The sequence below is a fragment of the Chanos chanos genome, chromosome 2 (genome assembly GCF_902362185.1).
Source record: "Chanos chanos chromosome 2, fChaCha1.1, whole genome shotgun sequence".
NCBI classification, from domain to species: domain Eukaryota; kingdom Metazoa; phylum Chordata; class Actinopteri; order Gonorynchiformes; family Chanidae; genus Chanos; species Chanos chanos.
Window position 1 is genome coordinate 31,631,646 of NC_044496.1, and position 18,359 is coordinate 31,650,004.

Genomic DNA, 18,359 nt, shown 5'->3' on the forward strand with positions numbered 1-18,359 from the left:
TATATATATATATATATATATATATATATATACATCAGTAGGCTACTATTATCAAAAGTTTTCATTTTGTATATACATAACTCCCGAATAAAAGTAAAAATGTGTTTGGTCTGATTTTTTAAAAAAAGTAATTCAAACGGTTTCGATTGGTTTGTCGATAGCAGAAACAACCTGGTTGTGTGCTAAGTCTTACAGTAATGTTAACTGTTAAGGTCATTTATGAACAACTGTGCTGAGCCTTCCAGGGTGAATATGGATATACGGCATATACGGCGTTATATGTTTATTTATGTGTGTAATGAAACCTTGCTGTGGACAAGTATGCTGTTTTACTGTCAGCTCATCTATCCTGCAATATTTTATCCATAGCACGCCCTTCTATTGTTGTGTATGATTTATTGATATTTAATGAGGACCATAGATACATTCTTTCTTTAATCTGGAATACACAGTACATTCTCAGTGTATATCATCCCCCCAGGCACACACATGGGTGACAGTCATCTTGGCCGGAAGCTGGTCTATCCTCTGCCATTAAAGCCTAATGGCCTCAGTTTAGTTTTTTCCTTTTGCAACAAAAGATCAGGAGTCTTACCTCAGTCTTGTTATTCGGTATAACAAAACACATAAAGCTCTTCATTACCTTAGACAAACTATTTAAGTTGCTAAGCATTCAAATAGTTTTTCACCCATAAGAACCACAGCCTGAGTGGAGATTCTCCACAGGTCTGGAGACTTTGCTTGGTGCCATGTTAATAACAGATGTTTTACACAAACAAGACCTGGAGCCACATCACTAACAGCTTCAGACAAGACTAGTTATGATTTCACACATACTTCCTTATTTTCTTACATCCAGGAAAAATTAGTTTTAAGAGTCATATCACATGTATTTCCATGGACACACTGCCCAAAGTCACTGAGAGCAGGAATAATATTAAATCTTAAGACTTATCCGCGAACCTTTTATTGGCATTGGTGTTAAACTGATGTGACCATTTAAAAGCTGGAACTATTTTTGTCAGCCGTTGTCTGAGTTCACTCTGGCAGGGCTCATCTCATCAGTGATTGTGTAAATACACTGACTTTTCCATAAACCAGTTTAAACGAACCTCTGAGTGCCACCCTGGCACAATACCAAACTGATAGATGAGTTGGACTCAAAATACTCTCTTTTCCAGTGTGGCTGTTTTCCCCCCTTTTTTAGAGGAGGATTATGTACTACCTGTTCATTTCCTAACAGCTCTTTAACATGATGTTCAAAGCATGAGGTTGAGACTAACATGTAGGCTCTGTTTGCAACATCGGCAACAACAACAGCAAAAGATATCATGTCCACAGGGTCATGTTACAGAAACCTTTTCTTTATACATCATTAGCTAATACAGCAGAACAATGACATATTGGACAGGTTTGCGAGTTTTATAGACATCTCTGGGTTAAACTGAGTGGAAACAAGTGCTGATGAGAACTGATGCTCATGCCTAATAACTACAGTCTGAGTTTGTCATCAAAGCCTCTCGGTAAAATTCTTCTCATGGATGATAAAGAAGGCAAACAATATGCCTCAATGTTTCACACTGACCCACTAACTCAAGAATTTAAAACTGGCCCTGTTGATATGTGAGACCTTTAGCCAATGAGGATAATGAGAATGAGCTTTTGATATAGAGCTGAAGAGAAGTCACCTGGAATGATCCAACAGTAATTCTCCCAGATCTGTTTTCTCTGCTTTACCAATACATTTATTCTGGACTGTTAAACTTAGTTTTACTTTAATCTGTAGCCAATGGCCATGCAGTGAATTCTATTCTTTCTGTGTGATGTTCTGTGACACAGGGCTGTGTTTAGTATGTTGAGTGAAGGACTGTGTTTAGTATGCTGAGTGAGGGGCTGTGTTTAGTATGTTGAGTGAAGGACTGTGTTTAGTATGCTGAGTGAGTGGCTGTGTTTAGTATGCTGAGTGAAGGGCTGTGTTTAGTATGCTGAGTGACAGCTCACTCAGCAAACTGCCCTCCATAAGAGTTTCTTTTCACATGAGCACTTTTCGTTTCTTTTCATGTATGCTAATGAATGCTTTTATCAAATATCACGCATTTACCTGTCAAATGAACAAAGGGTTTTAGGAAAAGTGGTTTTGAATAGAGCTGACAAACAGTACCATCTCCTTCTAAGGCAACAGTCTTCTCAGAGAAAATGAAAATAGTCATGATACATATTTATTTACAGACACACTTATACAAAGTCTTTTTTCTTCCTTTTTCAGTGACCATTTACACAAAGAATTAAGGTTTTTTTAGACACACAGAGACAATAGGCCACAAGTCCAACATAAAGAGACACCACCGTCAGAGAGAGAGAAAGAATGAATGCGATTAAATGGGTTTATGGGAGTCCACGGTACCCGCCAATGTTCTCCCAATAGGCAGTCAGTGAGGGATAGATCTGCAGACCCCTGGCAGAACTCACAGGAACTGGTACTGTAGTGGACCTCTGAGCACTGTTCCCACACCAGCCAAAAGGTAGAACTTTGTCTCCAACCTCTCTATAGCTCCTCCATGGCAACTGTATAAAACCTTAAACATTGTGTATTTGTTGATTTCAGCACCTGCAGTTTGGCGTAAAGTGTCATGTGCCTTCAGATGGTGGAATATCATCAGGAATGACCTGACAGAAGAGGAACGTTGACGCTGTGTCTGCGGAGGCCTTTAAACCCATCTTCTCTTGAATTTCCCTCGGGATTAATAAAGTATTTCGTATTCGTATTCTCACTGAGGGGTCGGCCAGTGATGTGCTGCCGTCAAGAAAGGGCAAGAGGACGACTATTTACCGCCCTGTGGGCATACGCTACAGCATTCTCACAATCTCCATGCACTGCATGATTGTCAAAGTTATACTTTAAGAAACCCTAACCGTTTGACAGATTGCAGGACATCCCAGATTTGGTAAAATACTCTCACAATACAGAATGTGTTTAAAATAAACTTTAAACTATGAACCTAATGTTGCACTACAAATGTCAGTAAGCGCACTGGGATGAAGACTATGAGAATGTGCACTGCATATCTGAGTTCTTCCTGAGCTCATGGGACAGGAGGGAGGAGAAAGGGGCTGGCCAGGAAGGAGAAGGGGAGAGAGAGACAGAGGGCTGAGATGTTGGGAGAGGGAGACAGAGGGCTGAGATTTTGGGAGAGAGAGACAGAGGGCTGAGATGTTGGGAGAGGGAGACAGAGGGCTGATATGTTTGGCCCGAAGCTGATGATGTAATGCAGCGTCCAGCCGTCAGATGCAGGTCCTCCCTGACTCTCGAAAACTCGGGCTCCATCTGAGGAGACAATAACAACTTCTGTCGTCTATGTTTGTAATCGCTATAAATCACAATTTGAACTCACTGTTTAGCTGTTGCATGCATAAAGATGTTTGTTTAATAGACATCAGTACAGTAATACATCAGACCAGGGGTTGTGAGCAGATACATACAAACATAACAAAGGGATCAGGAAGGTTTTACCAGTAATCGTGGGGTTGAAATTCCAGTCTGGTGATTGTGACTGGCTGGGATGAAATGTGGGAGGGGCCTGACATTACACAAAATGGAGGGGTCTCTCTCATTGCACAGGATGGTCAGGTGGCCAATGCAGAGCTCCGGGGCACTTTACTTCTCCGTCCGCTCTTCATCTAAAGCCAGAGAGAAAAGCGTTTTCATACAGGACAAACAGCGTCAGTATTCTCACGCTGCCACAGTACAGACAGGTCACTGTCAGAGAGAGTCAGTATTCTCACACTGATGCAGTACAAACAGGTCACCGTCAGGTCTGGCTTACATCTCAACCATCTGCATTACAGGCTGCTCTCTGAGCCTGCTACCATTTCATTCCCAAACTGCTCACAAATGCTGAAAACGGACCTATCTACAAGCATTCCCGAAGAGTCAGTGTTTTTACTAAGCACAGTGCAGGTTGTCATGCATATGACAGACACTCAGTCACATGCAAGGGCAGTGTTTCTTCAGAGACAAAAGAGACATTTTTCCCAAAGTAAAGTCCAGAGAGTAGCAGTCTACACTTCAAATATATTAGCATTACTGTTTATTCCACTTAGAGCAGACACCATCTGGATTTTATCTTTTCACAGTTTTTACTCTGTTGGCTTAATCACAGACTTAACCTTCATTCCGTCAGGAACATCATGTTTTAAGGGACAAAACTGGAGAAATAATCCATCTGTATGTGTGTTGTTATAAAATGATCTATCTGTGTGTGTGTTCTTAGTAATCATGCCTTTAGAAACATCATTTATTACTTAGATCTTAATTTGAAATCAAATGACATTTTAATCTAAGACGAAATAATTAAGTGAACAGATGTGCCATGTGACAGGCTGGTGAGGACTCTGACATGTGGGTTACGCTAAATGAGGGAGGAGAAGCCAATCCGGATGTGTTCGGATGACATTAAATCAGATGGAGCGAACAGTGTTGCATGCAAACCCAAAGCTTAAAGACATCCCCACAGATGACACTGGAACAAAACACATCAGATGATCGCACAAGTCAAAGTAATCAGAGGATCTGTTAGCAGTACAACAGTGCTCTTCTCACTGGCTCTCTGATCTGTCTGTGAAACAGTTGCAGGAGAACAGGAAGGCAGCAGTAATGCTATAATCATAAACTTAAGTGATATGGGTTTATAATGCCTACAGCTGCCACATCCTATTCAAATTCCACTGGCAGGACTGTGTTCTTGTTTACCAAATCACTATAACACATTCCTCTTAATTAAGCTACCTTAGCTCACTTTTGCACTGCTAACACACTGTCATGACAGGCAAAGGGACGGTGGGAGACGTGTATGGGACAGCTGACGTTGGCTTTTCAACATGTCCATCAAATATGTGCTCACCCTTCTAACACAAAATGGCCACCAGAGAGGCTATGCCCAAATGCCTTCCTCATCATCCTATTGATTAAGCCATGGCAAGGGGTTTAGCCAAGAGCAGCATGGGAAAAAAGACCTGGTTAGTATGTGAATAAAGTTTGATAGAGGTGACCCATAAATGCAGGGGAAGACTCAGAGTTCACTCCTTCACGCCTCAGTGTGCGAAATAGTAAATCTGATCCTAGATCTGCACTTAGGGGAAACTTCTACAGAAATGAACAAGAATTAAGATCCAAAAGATTTAACAGTCCTGTTTACCATGAGGGCAGATGAACGTGCATGAGAGATGAGATCAGCTCTGTTTTAAAGCAGGTCTTTTCAGTTCAAGCTGCTACTTTAGAAATGGATTCCTCTGTAAATATGACTGCTGTGTGTTACTTTTGTAAATTAACCTGGTGAAGTAATACCAGTCCAACTGAACTGAAAACATCTCTACTCTGGGGTGCCCTTGATATGATTAAAAAAAAACACTCACAGTCATGAATATAAAGCTCCCATAAATGTGAAGTAGGTCATTTTAGTTTCAGTGTTTACTAGGCAAATACAGAATCCAAATCATGTTTATTTTTACTTAAAGTACCAATGTGAATACTTACTGAAAACTGTCCTAGCACAGATGGGGTGACGGGGTACATGGTATACTGTTATAGTTAATGGTAAGAGGGGTGGGGGTAGACCTGGTCTGGAGATTTCGGTGGTTTGTGGTTGGTCTGGTGAGCTTGTGTTTTCAGATGGCCTTCCTCATAGTTATCAGCCATTAGCTTCATACGATTCTGTGTCTGCCAGAGAAAGAAGGCAGAGAAGTGAGAGTGAAAAGAGGGAGTGTGGAGGAAGACAGAAGAGGGCAGGACAAGAGGAGTAAAAGAAAAGAGAATCTGTGAGAGCAGAACACAGTGGAGTCATTCCATGTACATTGAAGACATGAATATCACTGGTTAGGTGTAGTCTGGTTCCCCTTTAGCCTGATCCGAATTATGACCTACAGACAAACCTCACACAGGGTATACACAAAGCTGTCCAATTTTCTCAAGCTAGAGATCTGTCTGTGTATGTAAGGCTCCTATATGTGAGTTATTTGAGAGTCTAGCTATGCTGGAGCTCATGACCAGGACATGGTGGGGAACGCACCTGCTGCTTCAGCTGCTGCACCAGACGGTCCTTCTCCCTGCGCAGCTGGGCCACTTCCTCCTGCGTCTTCTTCTTCTTGGAAGAGGACAGCTCCAACAGGGCAATGTTAGCATCCTTCTCACTGATCGCCGCCAACAGTGCTTCCTGCCTGTGAGGCACCAGCACCAGTGTTTCTAATGTGTTTCTCAGTACTAAAGTCATTGCTCATACAACACATGTTCAAATAACACAGGATAGTGTAGTGTCAGTATTCAAGCATGGGTTTGGAAATACTGGTCATTTCTGTTTTGGCTGGTCATTCCTGTTATATAAATATTGAACATTAAGCTGCCTCATTCTTACATGCACAAAGTTTCACAAAACGCCCTACATTTTAATATTCAACAAGGCCAGACACCCAAATAGGACGCCCTGTCAAGAATATCGTTAGTAAGAAAACAAAAGCATAGTAATTGCAGTGGAGCCAATGTATATCATATCCATAGCAGCCAAAAAAACTATTAATAATCTGTTCTCATTGTGAGTTTGATTCCATGTTTGTTTGTGGTGCTATCTGCTTTTCATCTTCATTGCTAACACTATACATTATAACAGTGCTGGTCAGGTTACATTCAAACTGATAAGTTTGTAAATTATACACAAAAGGGGATATTTTCTTTTTTTGCGACATTAAAAACGTGTACATAAGGGAATTATTTGTTGAAAATCAGTATCCAGAGAATCTGAACTTACTTCATCTCCAGCACCTCCTCCAGGTGTCTCCGGCGCTCAGCTCTCAGCGTGGTGAGATGAGCCTCCTTCTCAGCCAGAGACTGCTGTGTGGACGACATTTTGGCTTTCATGGACTCCAGCTCCTGCTTCACCTTCTCCATAGCCCCCAGCAGCTCCTCCATCTGTCCAACACAAATAACTTAAAAAGACTCCAAACAAAACATAATTCATGCAAAGGTTCAGCGCAAAACTAAATGAGACTGACAGATGTCAGTGAGATGAGCTCTGTCCTCATGGAGTCATTTTTAACGAGAGCCTAATTATAATCAAACCTTTTAAAGTATTTGTTTAGTGTATGTATGTAACTATCAGCTCTTCAATGGTTGTTTGCTTGTTTTTGTATTCTGTCTGTATCAGAAGTTGCTTTGGATAAAAGCATCTGCAAAATGAATAAATGTAAATGAATGTTAATGTATGTACTGTATGTACTGTATGTACGTATGACTGAAAGGCAGTGTAGAGTTGGTGATGTTAGAGCAGCAGACCTGGACTCAGGCCTCATTTAAATAATGGAAGAGGTGATGAAAAGCAGACAGTGAGGTCTGTGGTTGACCTGTTTCTCCTGGTGAATCCGTGCTGCCTCCTCCTGAGCCAACACTATTTCCCTCTCTGCTGTGATCTGGACGCTTTCTCTCAGAGCCTCCTCAAGCTCCTCTATGCGCTCTGCTTTCTGCCGCAGCGACTCCTGAGTGAGAGGACACAAGCAGTCAGGGGGACAGTGGGAGATGAGTGCATGTACAGGAATTGAAAATAATGATATTTGATTGGAACGGAGCATGATGAAAGATGAGTCCAGAGACTGTTGGAGGCTGAATGCTCACTTGCTGTGGCCCGTCGTTAGCGTTCCTGCTCCTCCCAGCCTGCTCTTTGTGTTTCCCTGTGAATGTCTTCTTATTTTGGTCCTTCATTTGCCTGAGACAGAATATGGGAGTTGAGTCCAATGCCTGACACCCGACATGTCAGTGGTGTGGAGAGCCTTGTTAATGATAAAATAGTTATGGTTTCCAATGACACAGTCTCATCACGCAAAGCAGAAGAGGGCACCACCACTTAGGCAATAACTGTAAATGTATAAAGACACTGTGTGCTCTGTCTTTTGGTGGTCACTCAGGGCTGTTTTACATCATACTCTCCTCATTTATGGTCTGGGGAGTGGAGCACATGTGCATGTGGACTGCAGAAGTACTGCTACTAACCTGGAGGCCAGACTAGGCCCAGATTTCCAAAGGACAAAATGAGAAGGAGGGAAACAAAAGGAAGATTCAGAGGTGGCTCAGGAAGACAAGAAAAGTATCAGTGGTTTTAAAACAAAAATCACAGCAGTGATTTAAGTCAACAGGGCTGCAACATCAAACAGAGAAACCGAAAACAATCTGACAGTGACACTGGCACACAGCTAGAACCAGACATGTCACAATTTGACTGTGACGCTAACACACCACAGTAATGTACATTAGTGTCAACACAGTGTTAAAGTGCTCAGACTGACCTCTCCAGCTCATTGATTTTTCTGTCCTTGTCGTTCTTCTCATTCTCCATTTGACGTAGGATCTCCAGCAAGCGGTCTACTTCCGCCTGCGCCTTGGCAGAGTCCTCTCGGTGCCTGGCCACGTCCGCCTCCAGAGAGGAGATCCGCTCAGAGAGCTCAGAGTTAGCCTGTGCCTCCACTGCTGCACTCTGGGCCTGAAGACATGATACAGACATTCACATAGGGACTGGTGCTGCCATTAAACTAACACCCCTTTGATCTCTGAACTATAGTCATGTAGCACATAAAAGGATCTCCACCTCATCACAACCTAAACCCTCCTGAAGTAAGAAACAATCATACACACATTAATTCATTTACCATGAAACAAAATTACATCGCAAAAAAGAGAAATTCACCCAAACACATACCCACACATACTGGCAATGACATACAAACAAAAATCAGTGTGTGCGCGCATGTGTGTGTGTGTGCACAAATACACAAACAAACATTTATGTTTTTGTTTGTGTGTTGTTGCCTGTATGTGTGGGTATGTGTTTGGGTGAATTTCACTTTTTTTGCGATGTAATTTTCACACACACACACACACGCACATACTCACACACACGCAAACAGGCACAAACACATGCGTGCACACACTCACACACAGGCACTACACAAAGCATACTGTCATTTCAAATAATTAGATCTTCAACATTAGGATTAAATTTGTTTTCTGCTGTAACTACTTTTTTTTCAGTGAGATGGAGGAGTTTTGACAGCAGCATGGGGATTTCCCTGAGTGTTGATCCTCTCACACTATTTCCTGAGACCTGGTAAATAAGATTGACTAACCCTCTTAAGCTGGCTCTCCAGTTTGATGCACTCCTCTCTCCTCTGTTCCAGCGCAATCTCCAGACTCTTCAGCTTAGAGTCTTTCTTCAGACCAGAGGAGGCCAAAGAGGAGGCGTGCTCCTTCAAGTCCAGCAGGGAAGTCTGAAACAAAATGAGGGAACCGATCACCCACGGCAAAGCATTACTACCTCTAATATTTCCTGCGGAAACAACGAATCACATGAAAGCAAAAGGACATGATGTTGTGGCTAGGCCCAAAAAAATACCTGATGACAATAAAGGAAGTTTGAAGATTTTACTTTTAATGCTTTCTAACTGATACACTGATTACAAAAACAAAAATACCAGAACCTGTATGTGACACTGAATGGATTCATTCATCGGCATTCAGAGCTTTTAAGGCTTGAACATTGTAGGGTTGTGTATCGGCAAGAATCTGGCGATACTATACGTATCCCGATATAGGGGTTACGATTCAGTATATACTGTAAGCAAGGCGATATATTGCAATTTTTTAAATCTAATTTTAGACCCACTCGTTTAACTTTAGTCGTCTGCTGTTCCGTTAGCTGTACATAAGAGTGGTGTCTTGCTAAGTGCGCTCTCAGATTCGTTGTGTTCCCCGAATTTGATTTTGGCACGGCACATTTTGCAAACAGCATGGCTGCTTAGTGCCCTCTTTATTGTGGAAACCTTAATGAGCCCACACTTCAGCTCTGTGCGCCGCAGGAGCCGGTCTAACCCTTTCGGATTCAGCCATTGGTGATAACATTAGCATTAGCAAACCTAATGCTATCGCTAATGCTAAAGTTAGCGATGTGCCCTCATGCTACTTCCTGTCTCAGTTTACATTGTTAAATTGGAGTGGAGGAGTCAAATGGCTGAAGATAGATTACAACGCTGCTATCTAGCTGCTATCTATGAACCATTGTCTGCCACGAATCTTTGCATGTAAACGATTAATTAAAAATCAATACAGTGTTTTTGAGAATCAATACAGTATCACAGAACATAATATCACGATACTCGATATTATTGGTATTTTCTTACATCCTTAGTACACTGTATATTATCCTAACAGAATTCCTCACACTGATGTCAGTGCACTGTCACATGTGACTGGCTAGAAGGCCCTGTCACACTGAGGAATGACTGACCCACCCTGTTGACCATGACCGCTCTTTAATGTCAGACCTCCCTGATGACCATGACTGCTCTTTAACGTCAGGCCTCCCTGATGACCATGACCGCTCTGGGACGCTGTTAGCAGCTGGGAGCTCACCTCGCGATCCGAGAGGTCTCCTTGCAGTAGGCTGACTTTCTCCTTGAGTTCCCTCAGCTCCTTCTTACTGTTGTCCAACTCCTCGGCTTTCTCCCTCTCCTCCCTGTCTCTCTGCTCCTTTAGACGCTCAATGATACGCTCCTGAATTAAATGAGAGCCCTGATTCACACAGTGCCATGATAACAGAGATCAAGATCGCCGAAACCCCAACAAATCAATGTATTCATGTCTGCATCACAGGGTGAATGTTACAATATGTTTTTATATGATATAGAGTGAAAAAAGAAACCATTTGTGATAATATCTAACTGATGTAAATGAAAGCAAACCAGACTAGAGACTGCTGAGTGTATCACAGGCTTGTTTTGATGAGATGCAGGCTTCATCTCTCCATCAGTTTCACCAACCACACTCACTTCCAGGCTGACACTGCTCATTCATTGCTCTGATATTACTGACACTCTGCGTTACCTAAAACTCTGTGTTAAGACCAGACCTTCTCCGCCAGCGAGTCCTCCAGAGTGGTCAGGGCCGTGTCTGTGTTTGAGGTGTCCGTCTGCAAGGATTTCACCCTTTCCCTCAGGCCACTCAACTGCTTCTCCTTGTCTCTCAGCTGCTCCTGCAGGTTCTCAATCTGGGACAAAAAGACATTAATTACAAAAAAGACATTAAATAAAACAAAGGTCAGTGTCATTGTTACAGGGCAAGCAGAGCCTGTATAAAAGTGCCAGACCAGTACATAAAATACTGAAAAAATGTTATTCAGTTAAAAATTCCCTTAGGAGATTTTAGCTAAAAAAGTTTCATTATCAACAAAAGTTCCATTATGTTCAATATTTTTTTGCTACCTAGTAAACTAAAAAGAGGAAAATGAATATTTGTAAAAATGTCCCACATAAAATAACCACAGCAGGGTGAAGGCCCTCTAACAAATCCTCACCTTTTTCTGAAGAACGTTGACCTTACGCTCTTTGACCTCCAGCATATCTTTAAGGTCATGGATCTCACCATTAAGAGAGCTTTTCTCTTCAGACATTTCCTGAATCTGCTTGCTCTTCTTATTCAGCATGGCCTCTTTCTCTTCCAGACGCAGCCGCAGAGCATCCACCTACACCATCACACACACACCTACATCAGCCAGGTTTGGGTGGTGACACACTCCACTGTTCTGGGAACAAAACTCCAACCTATAATCTTGCTTTTACAAATAAAGGGCATTCCAATCTGTTGAGTAAGTCAGTCTGTCAGCCTGATCCATTAAGTCTGTTGGGTTAATGAGTGAATCAGTCACGTGAATGCAGTACCTCGGTCTGCAGGATGGCAGCTCGCTGCTCTTTGGCAGTCAGAGACTCCTTCAGCACCTCAATGTGCTGTTTGCTGTCAGAGAACTGGTTGGTCAGGGTCTCCAGCTTGGTCTGCAGACCCAGCAGCTGCGTGTCCTTCCTAGAGAGGTCTTGCTTCACCTGGTCCATCTGGAAAATCAAAAGGATTGTTTATTAACTTCATTTCATGACATAAAAAAACATCCAATGGCATGATACGTATTTACCTTGTTCTTCATGAACTTGGTGTGGTTGCGGTAGACCTCCATTTGCTTCACCTCCTCTTGACGCTCCTCACAGCTCAGGAGGCTGCTGGAGCGCAGCATCATCACCTGTTCCTCCAGCTCTCTCAGCCCCCGCTCCAGAGAATTGATCTGGGAGTCCTGACAAACATAAATCACAGACAGTACAATAAAACAGACTCTCAACACTACTGACAAACACAAACCACAGACAGTACAATGAAACAGACTCTCAACTAGGGCTGGGTGATTATTGAATTTTAATGACAAATGTTTGTGTGTATATATATATACATATATATATCAGAGTTTCCGTTAGCCAGTAATTACAGTTTTTTGTCTGGTAAAATTTATTAAAAAGCATAATTTAAAAACTTGCTGGTCAAAATGTCCGGTGATACTGCTCATATGGAACGTATGAGAGTGATGCAGCTTATGCGCATTGCAAGCTGCAAAGACACAATGGACACATTTGATTTCAAGTTGGCAGCAAAGGACTTTGCTGCAATGAAAAAAAGGAGAAAATAAAATGTTACCTGGTAGCCTGTAGGCTACATTTGATGCCATGTAGTCCAAGCCTTTATTTGAACAGGCTACAGATGTTACATGTTACAGATTCGTAATAGACATTTTAGCGGCCAATGTTGAGGTTTTGCTCAATCGTTACTGTTCATTTTGCTTAATCGTTACTGCTCATTAAATGGTCAAACTGATTTGAGGTCTCAACCTAGGTGTACATTATAGGCTATTTACGTTTGTAACACAGACTGTTATTGAAACGTGACTGGTAGGCCTAAGTTTCAAATTTGTCTGAACAGCAGACAGGCAAGAAAAAATCCTAGTGGAAACCCTGATATAATATTATTTATCACCTTTTTTTTACGTTCCTTTTTTTCAGTTGAATTATATTTAAAGTACAAGAAAATCCAGGGTAAAAAAGACAAGGTTATTTTTAAAGTTCAATAAATGCACGATGTTTCCAAAGTCAATGAGTAATCCTGTTAAATAATCATGATCTTGATATTGAACAAAATTATCGTGATTATGATTTTGCCATAATCAAGCAGCCCTGCTCTCAACACCACTGAGGGGTCTACAAAGAACATCCTTTTCACATCACACAAACGCCAGCCAGCCTAAAATCTACTCAATTTCCCTCTGAATACTTATTCATGAGTTTTAGGAACTCAGGTTTCTTTAGCACTTATCATTAAAATAATCAGGAAAGCTGTGTCTATTTTTCCAGCTACAGGTAAAATAATTCACCAACGCTCTACTGTTTTTTGTATCAATACAGGGGTTTAGTTAACTAAAGAAACATTTATTTTCACTTGCTTGTATTCAGCATGTGTGTGACATAAACGTGTTAGGGGACCATGCACACCAACATTGCATGACGACATGTTCACATACAGTTACCTTCATTTCGATGACAGTCTGCAGAGCTTTGGTTTTCGTAGACTCTGGAGTGCCCTCCATCCTGCGCTGCAGCTCCTGGAATAAGGACACATGGTTAGCACACGCTTGGCACCACAGCCAGAACTAGTCATCTCACATGTGTCATTAAAGCTTTCAGTCACACCTGTGCTTTAGCTTCCTGAAAGCACTGTAAATTGTAAACTGTAAATCTCTGTGATCGCGCACACACGCACTGTGAACAGTGTGAAGTGAATTTGTCCATCCAACACTCCAGTAGTGAACACACACACACACCAGACGCAGGAGCAGTGGGCAGCATTCCTTGCGCCTGGGGGGCATTAGGGTTAAGTGCCTTGCCCAAGGGCACACAGCTGTGGATGTCAGTCCTGGGGATCGAACCAGCTTCCTGAAAGCATCCTGTCTACTGCAATTTGGCAGGACAGTCAAAGTCTGGAAATAATACACGCTGCACTAAATTTTATTCAAAATTTAATGTTATGTGAGGTTATTTGTTATAGAGCAGTGCTCTAACCCTTTGATGAGCCTTTTGAATGCCTTTTGATTTCCTGTTTTTTTTTTTTATTTGATGGACTGCCCCTCAGAGTGAAGTAATGCCTGTGACTTAAAAAGGACATATGTTAATTAATTAAGACCTGTGTTTGACACATGAAAACTGACTGGTCAGTCCTCACCTACATCAAACTACTCTTCAGATTACTTCACTGAGATGAGCAATACGTCTCATTTCCTGTCTGTTTTCCTCACAATGTCCTACTCAAGCATGAGCTCATTCATCACCTACTTCTTGCAATGCCATGATCTCCTTGTTTCGTTGCTCTAGCAGATTCTCCAGGTGGTGGGCGTGCATCTCAGCGTCTGCGAGGCGGCGTGTCCGCTCATGGTCCTCCTCACTGGCCTTGGCAGAAGGCCCTTTGCTGTGGAGCATCTCTAACAGCTTCTTGACAGAGTCATCACGGGCAGCCAGCGTTTGTCGCTGGGTCTCTAAACGCACTTCCATCTCCTCCAGTGTGCGGCGGAGCAGGAACACCTCTCGGGCCTGCCGCTCCTGCTCCTCCCCTGGCTCACAGGCCAGAGGCTCCCCAGCTGGCTGCAGCAGCTGGTTAAGGTCACGCTGTATGCGCAGCTCTGCCTGAAGGGCCTGCACAGTGGTCTGCAGGTGCTGAAATGCAGAGAATATCAGAAAGGAGAATGTGGCTTAAAACTTGGCAAAGATGTGACTATAGAGTGTGGCACAAAGTTTTTTTTTCTAGTGTATTCCGTAACTGGAAACATAAAATAGGAGGAGAATTTAAACCTGTGTTAAACCTGTGTGAGCTTGAGATGTTGTAAAGAGAGAGAAGCCCTGCAGACGGAGCAGTGAGGTGAGTGCACTGCAAACACAATAAGAGCCGTTTCAACACTACACCACATTTATGGTTGAGATGAGTTTGTGTGTGTGTGTGAGTGTGTGATTGTGTCAGGTGAGGGTGTTTGTGGGTGTAAGGTTTCTTTAGCAATGGTGCACCTAACATTTAGCTAAAAAAGTTTGTGATAAGTGATCAGTGCTAAATGTATTGCCCTCTCTTAATGAAAGGCTCATCAGAGTCCGACAGAGGCCTCTGAGCCACATCATACAAATGGCATTTGCATCTGCATTTCCAGATCTAAGATTTAAGCAATATGACATTTTCTGTCATGTATGTTTTGATTGTGTATTCAGTTAAACAATCACAGATTAAGCTTAATGCTTTGAACAGACTCTTTTCATTCACAGCAGCTCAGCGCTAGGCTCGGCTCTAGAGGGCACCAGGCAATGACACTGACTGGGCTGCAGTCTTCCACACACCAGGGTGACATGGTGACAGTGTATGGTCTGTAAGCTTCGCCAAACTGAAGAGTCAAAACCCCAAAAAACACAGCTCTTGGGTGTGGATCTGACAGCACTCTGAAATGACAGCAAAACCATTAAGACAGAGAGCTGTGTTAGAACCACAGCCATGCCAACCATAAAGTACTGATAACGAGGCTTGGAGCAAGTTTATTTTGCCTCTGAGCAAAGAAAATTTAGATGTATCTTGAGAAACCATTTTTGATTTTCTGGACAGAACCTGGAGTGTTTTATTTTCTTTTAGTTTTTGATGAATCCCCACATCCCAGGTGGATCCAAACAGATCCAAACCAGAACCAACATTACCAAATGTGGCTAACTGTGTACAATTTACAATTTAGTTATTTGGCAGACGCTTTTTACCAAAGCGACTTACAATTGGTGCATCAGTCGGATTTCTAATACCTTCAACAGAGATCATAATAAGACTGAGCGTCAAATTGCCCCTTCGCATTGTGTAATTTGATAATGCTGATTAAAAAAAATCTCCCAGCTCCAAATTAATTCTGTGTATCTGACAATGGCCAAAGGCAGTTTAGCAGCAGAAATTAATCACATATATTTACCCATTTGTTGGGAGTAAACTTTGAGGACTCATTAAGCCTAAATGAGTATTTTGCCCTCGGTTCTAGTGTTCCCAGTGCATACCACTAATTATCAGCACTTAGGATGCCAGCCTTTCACACAATGCATTATTTCCTCTGACTACAGGAAATGAGCAGCTGTAGTAAAGACCACTTTGACAGGCAAAAAAAAGCAGTGTACAGTCACTAGCTGTCTGTCATACATCCTTACACTAGCAAATGTGAAAGACGGCCATGCCACAGATGGGGCTAATTACTGTAATGAGAATGGAACAGTTTGGATTACATCAGTGCTTGTGTTACAAGCTAAGCTTACAGACTAGACAGTTAACCTGACAGGTACCTAGAGTTTTCAGACAAAAAACAGAAAACAGCTATCTTCCCCTGGTAGGAAATGACTGCCTGGGTATATTTGCTCATGGTTCACCACTGAGACATGAAAGCTGATCCCGACAGCCAGCTGCTCCACTCAGCAGTACCAGAGCATCCATTCTGGAATTTCCATTAGGATTATTTCATTCTAAGAGAAATCTTTTTATTCCCATATTAAGGAGAGTTTCCCTGAAGTTGAAATAAGTTCAGATAATCTTTGCTTTTTGAATAACATACCCCCTCAGTTCTATGGCAAATATCTGACTGTCCAGTGTGGCTAGTGCTTTTAACAAGCATGGTTCGAATTATAGGGGAGATTGGGGGGTCTGACCCCCCTAATTAAGCCTTGGAACCCCAGAAGAGGTAAAAAACAACAGTTCGGGGGGGTCGAAACATATATATATTCTATGCTATATAGCCCTGAAGAAAAAGTTAACCCCTCAGGATTGTCGTGGTATAATTCACACTCTGATTAAAATGAGTCATTTTGATGGTCATATGAAAACAAGATGAAACATCATTGTTATCCTAACACTAGTTTATTATGCCCTGTCACTAAAACCCGTTTGACCAATGAATGGGTCATTTTCTCAAGTCATTTCTCACAACATACCATATGGAGGGTTTTCAATGTTTCTAAGCATAAATGTAGTCTGAAAATAAAATTAAAAAGTCAAAAATCTTATCTCTGTCATTAAAGAATCACTGTCATAAACAACATTAGAGAATTTCTAGGCTTGGAGCATCATCAAGGTATAGGCAATGTGATTTATTTCTGACCAATATCTGTGCCACCAACAACATACATAGATATGTTGAACACAGCTTACATAGAGTTCCCCAAAGCAACGCCTTTTATGAAAAATCAAATCAATTTTTGCTTTGTATTGAACTGTTCACCAGTGTTGGGAAGAACGAAAAGGAAATGATGATTTTTACAGCTAAACATCTTAGAATTAACAGTGGGGTCTAATGTTATTTCCTCATGTTGACCTGACTGAACTGTCTACCAAGTGCTGTTTTTTATCAAAATGTAATTTCCTCTTCTTATTGTCTAAACACATTCATGCTGCTTGTCTCTCAGGCAGAGAGCTGATCCAGAATGATCATTAAACTGCCATTAAACTAACACCCCTTTGATCTCTGAACTATAGTCATGTAGCACATAAAAGGATCTCCACCTCATCACAACCTAAACCCTCCTGAAGTAAGAAACGATCATACACACATTAATTCATTTACCATGAAACAAAATTACATCGCAAAAAAGAGAAATTCACCCAAACACGTATCCACACATACTGGCAATGACACACAAACAAAAATCAGTGTGCACACGCATGCACGCACGCGCACACACACACACACACACACACAGATTCCTCAGGCCACAGTCCTCACCTGTGTCTCATCCTGAAGAGCACGGTACTGCTCTTTCCAAACCACGATCTTGGAGGCCTCGTCTTTGCGTAATGCACGCTCCTTCTTCAGTTCAGGGCTCCAGAAGTTTTTAATGGAGCTCATGGAGGAGCTGAGTTTGCTCTCCTTTACCTCCACCTCCTTACGAAGGAGTTCATTTTCTCGCAGCACCTCCTTGAGCTGTGCCTGGAGCTCCATGATGGTGTTATCCCTTGCCTGCCGCAGAGAGTGAGGCACTGTGGATGCTGTATGGAGTTCTCCCCCAAAGCCCATGGCATCGCTTGGCACAGCGGACAACATCGCCATGTCCGGAGTGCTACCTATGCCTGTACCTCGAACACCATAGGGGATGCTGCCACCAAATCGCCCTGTTCCCACTGGACCCTTGGACACATCAGAGGAAGCGGCAATGGTGACTTCATTGTCACTCATGTACATGGGCCCTGAAGTGGCATAGGCAGCATTGAGGGATTGGATGTTTTCCATAGAAAGGGTTTTGCCCCCTGGTCCACCTGGGCCTCCACCACTGCCCCCCATGCTGTTGGTGCGGCGATGACCTATACGTGGTGAGCGGGGCAGGCAAGGGGACCTTCCTGAGGAGCCCTGATTGCTCCTGCCACCACTATTGCTGCCATCCATCTTACTCACAGAGCGGTTACTGCCATACAT

The 18,359-nt window shown here is 42.4% G+C and overlaps 1 protein-coding gene across 3 annotated transcripts; it reads right to left on the bottom strand.

The window, feature by feature from the left end:
- Window positions 1-3,624: 3,624 nt before the first annotated feature.
- erc1a (ELKS/RAB6-interacting/CAST family member 1a) lies at window positions 3,625-18,359 on the bottom strand. Of its 3 annotated transcripts, none has more exons than XM_030766349.1 (17): window positions 17,673-18,359; window positions 14,230-14,607; window positions 13,428-13,502; window positions 11,994-12,149; window positions 11,749-11,916; window positions 11,385-11,552; window positions 10,941-11,078; window positions 10,445-10,585; window positions 9,163-9,303; window positions 8,326-8,519; window positions 8,033-8,044; window positions 7,658-7,748; window positions 7,390-7,521; window positions 6,798-6,958; window positions 6,066-6,213; window positions 5,615-5,716; window positions 3,625-3,678 (listed from the first exon to the last, which is right to left on the bottom strand). In XM_030766349.1, exons 1-17 carry the CDS (start codon window positions 18,357-18,359, stop codon window positions 3,625-3,627), a joined length of 2,946 nt encoding a protein of 981 aa, XP_030622209.1. The 3 variants fall into 3 exon arrangements, with proteins under 3 accessions (XP_030622209.1, XP_030622211.1, XP_030622210.1); XM_030766351.1 differs by lacking the exon at window positions 3,625-3,678 and adding an exon at window positions 4,932-4,958; XM_030766350.1 differs by lacking the exons at window positions 3,625-3,678; window positions 8,033-8,044 and adding an exon at window positions 4,932-4,958.